Below are 10,395 nucleotides of genomic sequence, written 5' to 3' on the forward strand. Positions count from 1 at the left end.
CACACACACACACACACACACACACACACACACACACACACACACTCTCTCTCTCTCTCTCGCACCCTCACTCGTACCGGCAACATGAGCCAGAAGTTATGTAAATAGAACAGCACAACGTCATTCTTGCTGAACGCCCACCATCCAGTTGGAACGACATTAATGAAATAATTTATTTCATAAATACCAAGTAATACATCAAAATGACAATTACATTGGGCAGTCACGTCAACCTTATCATAACGCGTTTTACTTTCCTTTCTCTTGAGCTGTCCTAAAAGATAGTGAAGCAACGACAAAGGTAAGACTTCTTCATTTTCCAGATATTAAGACCCTTAATACAAACGTGACAGAACGACAAGCCGATTATGTGAAAACTTTTTTAATAGAACGTGTACAGAAAATAAGTCTGTTCTGATGATGATGATGATGTTGTGATTGGAATGGATACTTTCACCAGGCTATTGTGAGCAAACGTCGATTGTTTAGAGAGTAGTAGGAGATAGCACTTAATTTACTCATTTTCCTTAGTCATTATGCTCTGGAAAAAACATAGAGTACTGATTGCTAAGACAAAACTTTCAACATAATCTCACATAGGTTGGAACACTTTGTCGTTAATGCAGAAATGAAGTATGGTCCCTTTCTTTGAATCAATTCCCGTAAGAAAAAAGAAATACACACAACATTGAACAAACAATGAAATGGGGTCATCCTGGAATTCCAGTGCAAGATGTAGTCTGGGAACCAGACTGCTAGTACGAGTACCGAGTCTCTTTAAGCGTCACGACAATGTTGTAATTCTTTAGGCATTTTGTCAAGTTCAGGGTGCTATAAAAGCTACGACACATTGGCAGATTCAGTTTACCTATGATATTACCGCAAGCAAGGTGCTTTTTACTCTCCCTATTTGTCCCAATCCCTGCCTCCCTCCACCACTTTCTCTCCCCTCAATCCCCCCTCGTCTCTCTCTCTCTCTCTCTCTCTCTCTCTCTCTCTCTCTCTCTCTCTCTCCCCTTTTGCCTCCAAAATACCTAAGACTTACTGAAGGGGAACACCAACTCAGTTATAGTATAGGCGACTTGAGTTTGAATCCTCTTAAAAAAATAATTCTTTAAGGATTGTGGCACCCCATTTTCCATTATAATGTAAGCATTTTTATACCCAGATCAACACACACTAAAATTACTTATGGGGGCGAGCTTCTGACCCTCCCTGTCAACTTAAGCTGAGAGAGATATAACATAACAGCAGAAAGACCAAGACCCTCAATAATATTTGTCCCCTCTCATTAATCGACCTCGGTACTCCAGCGTGTGGCAGCGAAGAGCCGAACTATTACTTTATAGACTCCGGTCCCGTCTCTTTCTAAAGGTACTGAAAGAGGAGGCTCGTAAACTCGCGCCTTACCTTAAGTGCTCATCGGTCTAACAGGGCACTTTTTTCAACCCAAAACTTTGCTCTAAAGGGCATAAACTTAGATACAATATTCAGAAAAGGATGTTGTAGTACGATCAGTCAGTGGGCGGTGTAGGCGAGTCCGTCCGTCGAGCCACAATTGCTTCAGCGTGCTCTCTAGCCTTCTGCCTCAGCTCTGCCAGGCTGCTCGTCCGGTGCTCGCCGAAGGTTGGCGGGAACGAGCCCGAATTACTTCCGCCTCCGCTGCAGTTTCCAGCGATGTGGTTACTTCCTGTTCCGTTTGAGCGAGGTGGGCAGTACATACAGAAGGGTAGACAACCTGAGGAATACAGAAAAATGATATATATCACACACTTTTGTAAAGTGCAATTCCATTATTTCAATTAGATTCTAACAGCCTTATTTGTTTGCTTATCTGTCTGTCTGGGTACAGCACTCCTTTGTTTAAGATAATGCCAATCATCCAGACAGGAAAATCTAACTCTGAAAAAAGATGGCCAGCCACAAAAATAATAACATGGCCATTGTATGCAATGAAACAAACTCGACGAGCATATTATACTAAATATCAACTTATTTTCAGCTTAGCGTTTTGTTGGTATGGCACCAACTGTATCTTTCCCGCCATCTTAAACATAGTCTGAATGACGGGAAAACAGAAAGGGCAATACCTGATTTATCATCATCATCATCATCATCATCATCATCATCATCATCATCATCATCATCATCATCCCGGCCACTCAATAAGAGAGGCCGTGTACTTCTGTGCAGGGCTACCGTCTCTACCTCTCCCAACTGTATCCTGTCTCCTTTTGGTCGGAAACTGATCCCTCCTCAAAAATTATTTCTTTTTCTTTCCTTGCAGATTACATTTTAACGCTTGGTAGCTTATGTTTGTTATCAGTTTTTTCAAGGTGCGCCCAATCCACTTCCCTATTTCTTTCTGATTTCTATAATAATAGCCTACCTATTTTCTATTGATTTGTAAGCTTCCATAGGTTTTCTTTCTTATGGTGTCAGACCCATGGATTATAAGATTTTTTATAAGCAGCTGTTTTTTAATGTGTGTAGCTTTTTGGAAGTTCGTTTTATAAGTTTTCATGTTTCTGATCCTTAGAGTTGTATACTTTTGACACTGTGTGTTGACAATACTAGCAATGGTTTTTATGTTCCTACAAGTATACATCACTGACTTCCATACGTTTTTTTACTAATTGTGTGTAGACACCTTTACCTATGACAATGGTTCAAACAAGAGTTCCACCACCTCCCTCCCCATCTTTTCTTCTCAATAAATGGGCAAAAAAATAATGGTAGAACTTGCAGCAGTCTGACATGAAACAACATGCGACAACAGCATTGTCTCTCTATTTAGAACAGGGTCAACGTCCGTCAGAAGCCAGAACAGTCCGAGCAATAATTTGAATACTAAAACATCACCCACCCTTGAAGGCCGGGTGGGGCAAGTGGGAGGAGAGGAACTGCCTGGAAGAAAGCAACGAGTCGTACCCGGACTTGAACCTTGATCTGTGAGGAGGAAACAATAATTATATCAGTTATGTTTTCTGAGGAAACAGTTCCTTCAGAGGTAGACAGAAAGATTGATAGACAAACAGACAGACAGACAGATAGATAGATAGATAAACAAGCAGGCAGGGAGGCAGACTGACAAACAGACAGATAGATAGAAAGAGAAACAATGTGCAGACAGACAGACAGATAGATAGACAGACAGGCAGGCAGGCAGGCAGGCAGGCAAACAGACAGGCTGATAGATAGAATGATAAATAGATAGATAGATAGACAGATAGACAGACGGGCTGATAGATAGATAGATAGATAGATAGATAGATAGATAGATAGATAGATAGATAGATAGATAGATAGATAGATAGATAGATAGATATGCCCACCATTTCTTCAAAGCCAAACTTTTGAGTTCAATCTCCTTCAACTTGTCCATGATAATGTTTTTTAAAAAAATACTAAAAATGTGAGGCTCCAGCCTGAGAAAGCCTGCTCCTCTCTAGAGGTTTTCTTTTTCCAGTCTCTAGAGAAGTTAGTTTTCATGATAAATATAAATTATATTTCAAACTTTAAAAAACAACAACTCACATTTCCGGTAAAACATAAAGTCCTCGCTATCTTTGTGGAAAAGATGATATCTTTAATTAATGCCAAATGATGTGCATGCGAACAATCCTTTTGTTACAATGAGAGTGTGAAATATTAGCGTAAAAGAAATCAACGTGAATCAGACTTACCCGTCCATGCTTGAAAGTAGACCCGGTCTGTTCATGGCCAGCAGGCTTTGTGTGAAGGGCAATGCTCCACGGCTCATCTTTGCCATCAGCGCTAGGTCGGGAGAGCGCCACATGAGTGGAGGCATAAGTCCCAGCATGCCTAGAGCGGGGTCATTTCCGTATGATGTCATTCCCGAGTGTCCAAAGGCCAAGGACGGAGACACGGGAAACCCCGGCGGTGGAGCGTCTACTGAAAGCGAGGCTCCAGCGGTGGACGTGATTCCACCGCGACCGTCTGACGTCATCGGGATTCCCGCTGCTACAGAGGGGGTGTTTGTGAGTGACAGCGCGGGAGAGGTGGATGATGTGGGGGATAAAGACTTTCTCCCCTCGTACGGCGGGCTAATGAGAGGCTCTAAAGACGACGGTGTGTTCAAGATCAGCTTCCCTCCATCTGACGCCGCAGGAGGCGGCATAAACTCGTGTCTGATCGGAGAATGTCGGGGGAAGCCGAGGTACGGCGGAGGCTCATGTCTTCGGGGGCTAGCATTCATCATCATGTGAGACTCATGCCGATGATGATTTAGGATAGGCAGCAATGGTCGTTTGTCCCCTGTGTTGTTGTTGTCGTCTTCATCTTCAACATCCACCGTCATTTCTCCTGCTAGTTCAGTCCCACTTGAGCTTTCTTCGGTTTTCCGAGCAGTGTAGTCAATAGCCTCGTTTTGAGAACATCTCCGCCGCTGCTCACCGTGGGGCCCGGACCCCTCATAACAGTCATCTGGCTCATTTTTATCAACACAGATTTCTCCCTCGCCCTCTCCGTCATCTCTCCCTTGTCCTTCTGTGTCTCTGTCACTTTCTCGAGCTTGAGCTTCTTCAAATCCTTGTCGTTCAAGATCGTCACCACAGCCTTCCTGATCAGCTTGAGAACGTTCACTCTTGATCTCCACCAGCACCTCATCTCTCCCCTCAGACTTTCTCTCTTCCACAAAACTTCCCGGTCCTCCTGCAGATGTCTGAGCCTCCATCTCGTCTCCACGTCGTTCGTGCGCATGCGCTGTCTGTGGCACACGATCTGGAAAAGCGGCAGGACTGTGAGGATGTTCATTTATTGCCTCGGTACTTTTGTCCCCTTCCTGTCCACATCCTTCACCGTCCTCTCCTACAGAGCCAGTCGGACGACCCCCGCCCGGTTGTTGAGCAAAACGTTCACTTTTGCGCCATTTTGCGCGTCTGTTTTGGAACCACACCTGTAAGACAATGCATAATATTGTGTATTGAGTAAAGATGGCCAACTTTCCAGGACAACGCAAGAAAAAAATAAAATAAAAAATGAAATAAAATAATATAAAATAAAATAAAAAAAATAAAAAAAATACCCCTCTGGTTCTTCTGTACAGACCCATCCCATCCCGACCACTTTTTACCACAACAACAATCACATTAAAAAAATAAACATTTTTTTTTAAATCCAAAGAATATTTTACAGAAAAGAATGAAAATAATCGTGAAACAGTTTCGAAGAAACTAATTTAACAAATATCCTGTTCGTTTTATCCGTTATACTGCAAACACCCCCGTACAAAAGCAATAGAAGTAAACAATCCCCCCCCCCCCCACACACACACACATACACAAAACCCCCAATAAAACAACGGAGTAGAGAAACTAAACGCCCAAAAATTTGATTTAAAAAAAAGATTGATATGTCTGAACAAAGCTTTTTTGTTTCGGTGAAAAGCGATGTATATAGTTGAAGCTTTGATTTCCCACTTTAAATAAAATTTAACTTTTTTTTCATTGTCTTTGTTTCTCCCTTGACTCTCTCTCTCTCTCTATCTCTCTCTCACTCTCTCTCTCTCTCTTTCTCTCTCTCTCCCTCTCTCTCTCTCTCTCACTCTCTCTCAGTTTCTGTCAATGTATGTCTGTCGATCAGTCTCTCACTGTCTTTCTGTCTCTGTCTCTGTCCCTCCCCCTCTCTCTCTCTAACTCCCCCTCTCTCTCTCTCTCTCTCTCTCTCTCTCTCTCTCTCTCTCTCTCTCTCTCTCTCTCTCTCTCTCTCTCTCTCTCTCTCTCTCTCTCAATGTCTAGAACAGCGAAGACTAATCGGATTCTAATTCGTCATGTTTACCCGGCAACTTAACATGCCCAGAGTTTGCCTTCAGCATCACAGGAACGGCGGGTGGAATAATCCGGGGAGCGGTGGGGGTGGTAGGGAGGGAAGGTTTACTACTTTTTAAATATTTCTACCAGGAGGAATGATTGAAATCATAATATAGTGTAAAGGCAATGCTCTTCGCCTATGTCATCTAACTGTAAGTAGTTATCCTGCGTCTAAGTGGTTATAATCCAATGAACATCTTAACGACTTTTGAGCATCATCCTGTTTAGTTATGACTTTCAATATGGATTACATGAGTAATTTGTATAGTGTGAATAGATTAGCCCGTTCAAAGTCTCTTGTGGATTGCAGGATTTGCTTGTAGCAGGATGAAGTCTACAAATTTGATCTTAGTTCTTTTCGAGAGAGAGACAGCGACTTAAAAGAGAGAATAAGAGAGAGGGAGAGAGAGAGAGAGAGAGAGAGAGAGAGAGAGAGAGAGAGAGAGAGTGAGAGAGAGAGAGGAAGAGACAGATATAAGGAGAAAGAAAAAGTGAGAGACATGCAGTTAAAGAGGGACAGAGAGATGGAACAAGATATACAGAGAACGAGTGGGAAGGAGAGAGAGAGAGAGAGAGAGAGAGAGAGAGAGAGAGAAACAGAGAAACAGAGAGAGAGAGAGACAAAGAGACAGAGAGGGAGAGAGAGAGGGGGGGAGAGAAAGAGATCGAAACGGTCACCAAAACTGCTTGTGTGCTCGTGTTCCGAAGTTTGTTCTTTCAACAACATTAATTAGTGTGTTTGTGTCCTGCTGCTGAAGGATTGTTTAACCACTGCTCTTCTCATACAACAGCCCCCCCCCCCCCCCCTTCCCTCCTTTGACTCAGCCAACAAAAACATTTTAAAACAACGTAGAGAAAACTACTAAACAAGACAAAAAAGAAAAAAACTACGTAAAATACAACAAACAAAAACAAACAGATAAACATATTTTTAAAAAGTGTGATTTCTAGTCGAAGTGTGACTTATTTCAAGCGAGTTTTTATCATCGCGTGATTCAGGCTCAACACAAGAACACTGCACTCAAAGAAAACGCTCCTGATACATTGAGATACGAAGCAACTTAATTAAGTTCAAGGGAACCGGATACATTTTGTTCGAAAACTTTCAGAGATATCTGAGACACTTGTTTTTATAACAGTTCAAGACCAAGTTAAAATCGCTTGACTTTAAAAGATTTCAGAGCTCCATATTTGACTTTTGTTTGGGACCATTTGTACAATGGCATTTGGATCTGTTCAACTCCCCATTTCATACATGGGTGAGGGAATAAAACTTTAAATTAGATTTCTAATAATAATAAGCACCAAGTGAGCCAACAACGTTGGATGGAAACTTCCCGGACCTTCGAATACAGGGTTGATTGTGGGGGGAAATGGCGGTTATAGCAAAATACACATTCTGAATTTAAAAAATAATGCCAGAAGTCTTTTCATTACAGCCAGAAAGGTAACGTTTTTGGGAAATTAAGACCAATGAGTTACACTTTTGACTTCGACAGCAGTTTGTGTGTGTATGTTTCTAGAGCGCATTCACACACAAATATATTAAGATATTTGAGCCACTCAGGTGGTTCATTGAATCCATCCACAAAGAATTGTGACCATGATTTCTCTGTGGCAAGGGTATCAAATGAGTTGTTACAATGATTGTTCTTTTGTGGAGTATCGAATGTGTGATTACAACGATTGCTCTATGGAAAGGGTATCGAATATGTTTCTTACCATGGTTAGACTGTTGCAGGGGAATCGAATGTGCTGTTACAATGATTACTGTGTTGTGAAGTAACGAATGAGTTGTTACTGTGGTTGCTCTATGGCAGGGGTATTGAATGACTTGTTACCACGATTGTTCTATAGCAGGTATATCGAACTCACCCACGGAGCCTAAGTCAAATTACATTTAAAGTTGCGGGCTGAAAATGGATAAATACTCACTGAGCTGTGGAAAACTAATCTTTCATAAACAGTCATATGAATTGAAACAGACAAAGATGACAATTAAAACCGTCAACAATTTTGGTCATTTTAAAGTTAAAGACAAACATTTTAATATGAAACAATTGATACAGTTGAATCTGTTCATGACAACTATCCCTTGTCGAAAAGCAAGTGGTCGTCTTAGAAAGCGAGTTCTCTTTGACAAAGTCATTGCAATATAGAAAAATGCTCAGGGGGGGGTTGTTTGAAACAGTGTTTGTCTTGGACATGTAGTCGTAAGAGCAGGTTCAGCTAAAAGATTTGTTTCGTGTAACCTTGGCCATTTTTCCTCCGAGCTGCTGCCCTTTTCTCTGGTCTCATGGAACCCCTAGCGTCTCCGTTATGACTGTTTACAGAATCCTCCACGGCTAAGAGTAAGCCCCTAATCATATTAGCCAGGGATTATTTCGCCTCATCCATCTAGTGACGATCCAATCCACACTCAATGCGCATTAACAGCTCGAAGGCCTGCTGATAGAGCTCTCAGCTAGCTGCAGAATCTTGTTGCTAGGTCTTTCGTTGGCAAGAAAAATTTGTGCCAGATCACGAGCTTGTTGGTTAGAGAGAAATAGGCTTATAATATACGATGCATTTATAGTGCGGAAACATTGGGGCGGGCGGTTGGCGGGGGCTTTGTTGTGGTTTGTTCCCTCTTTCCTATCCAACATCTATCGTCCTTATCTCCCTTCTCTTTTTTTTATAACACTTCAAACCTTCGGCACTTATACGACCTTGTCGTGTTGCAAGGGCCGTAACACTCTTACTAAAACAATAAAAGGAAACATTGTAAACACCCAAAACAACTACATTTTTCATCATTTTGTCGCGAAGATGGGCATAATGAAAAGTAGTTACATGTACCTTGAATGTATATTTTCCGAGATTCCAAAAGTGTTTCTGAGCGTTCTTGGGTCTGCATGGGTAACAATTTAGATTGTAAAGCGCATAAAGCTTGATATTGAACGGGGTTATGCTATATACACATTTTAATATTTTAAATGGCTATTATTGTTAATTGATAAGGCTAAAATGGGACTGCTCTTGTACGCAAAAGTGCGTGGCGTCTACTTACACAGAAAAGTTAATCTAGCGTCAACTCTTATTTCATTTTGGAGCAACAAACACAAACACACCTACACATACACATATTCGCTTTCACTTACACACACATATGATATATTATACACTCACACTAACACGAACAAACTAAACAGTAAAATAGATCAATATCTAAAACATACGTCTTTGAGACACACGAAAAACCGTAACTGAAGTGTCTGGAAGCTTTAACATGTTTCTAATTGATTTCCAATCTTTCAGACACACGATAAACTGTAACTGAATTTACACCTTTCCAATTGCTGCCACCCAAGAAAACAATCCAAGGATCATGTCCATCACGTACACGGAAGTAGATCCTTCGGGCTAGTGGTTGTATTTTTAATATAAAACTATCTTCGTCGACAAAGCACCTTTAGCAGACGCTTTTCTCAGTATTTTCCAAGAGGTAATAAAGTAGCAATTCAAAGGAAAGCCAACTTCAAAGTTTTGAGGAGAAAGTGCAGAAAAATAAACAATGAAATCCGCTCACATATCAGTTTTTCAACTACACTAGATCTAGCTGCTTAAAATTTTGATCCAAGCAACGAACTGTTATAGGTTGTAACGTAATTATTTCTCTCGTTTAATCTAACAAAGTGCACATCGACATGCGATACTTGGCCTCCATATCCTCAAAACGACATGTCCAAACTAATTTAATAAGCTAGTAATCTGTACTCTCGCAAGATATAAATGAGCAGGCTTAAACAAAGACTTTTAAAAGTGCAACTTCTCCTTTAGGACAACATCTTTTCCCACAAGATTCAGGCTAAACAAAAAAAGGAAAAAAACTCAAATAAAAAAAGCTGTAGAAAAATGAATGAATGTACAGTCATAATGATGGTTATTAATTAGAGATTTGACTTTCTGGTGACAAGTTCCGGCTACACATAGAATGGCGAGCAGGAAAGAAGAGTAGTAAGCGCTCCTTCTAAGCGAAAATAACTCCAAAAACGTCGTTCCCAACAAGTTTCAAGGAAGACAAAGACAGCCAGAAAAGCCTCTTTCAAGCTAAATGAATTATGACGACAAAATTTCACCAGGTAAAATAAACACCTCGACCGCAACAATAATGAGATTCTGAACCTTAAGAGATAAATCGGATAGCGGACGAAACATATTTCTTAAAAGTCAACAGCAAACAACCAAAATAGCACATGTCCTTCATAAAACGCTGATAAAATAAAATAATTATGATAATTTAAAAAAAATAGCATGGACACCGAGAGAGCCCCGCTTCTCCCGGGCGGATCGACTAAGTCTATAATTAAGGCATGGACTGTGGCTTTAGCAAGAGATAAACCTGGCTAATCAGATAAAAGCAAAGGTACAAATACTCCCCAGCGCTCGTAAGAAAATTAGGGCTGGTCATTACTGGCAAACTCTTTTGTCCGGGTGATGTTTGCGCGTCTGCCTGTTGTTTTTGTTTCGTTTTGTGCTGATCTCGTTGTCATTTTGCTTCAGATTTTTATTCTCCCGGGTTTTC

General features: G+C 41.0%; 1 protein-coding gene across 1 annotated transcript in view; it reads right to left on the minus strand.

Moving 5' to 3' along the window:
• Positions 1-964: 964 nt before the first annotated feature.
• LOC101856173 overlaps positions 965-10,395 on the minus strand; it is a gene marked incomplete at its 5' end in the record, with an annotated part of 11,432 nt that continues 2,001 nt past the window's right edge. The window contains 3 exon segments of the mRNA XM_013081181.2: positions 965-1,738; positions 2,867-2,949; positions 3,687-4,918. Coding sequence (XP_012936635.1) covers positions 1,515-1,738; positions 2,867-2,949; positions 3,687-4,918 — 1,539 coding nt within the window.

This window comes from Aplysia californica, unplaced genomic scaffold (assembly GCF_000002075.1).
Source record: "Aplysia californica isolate F4 #8 unplaced genomic scaffold, AplCal3.0 scaffold00119, whole genome shotgun sequence".
Classification (NCBI taxonomy): Eukaryota; Metazoa; Mollusca; class Gastropoda; order Aplysiida; family Aplysiidae; genus Aplysia; species Aplysia californica.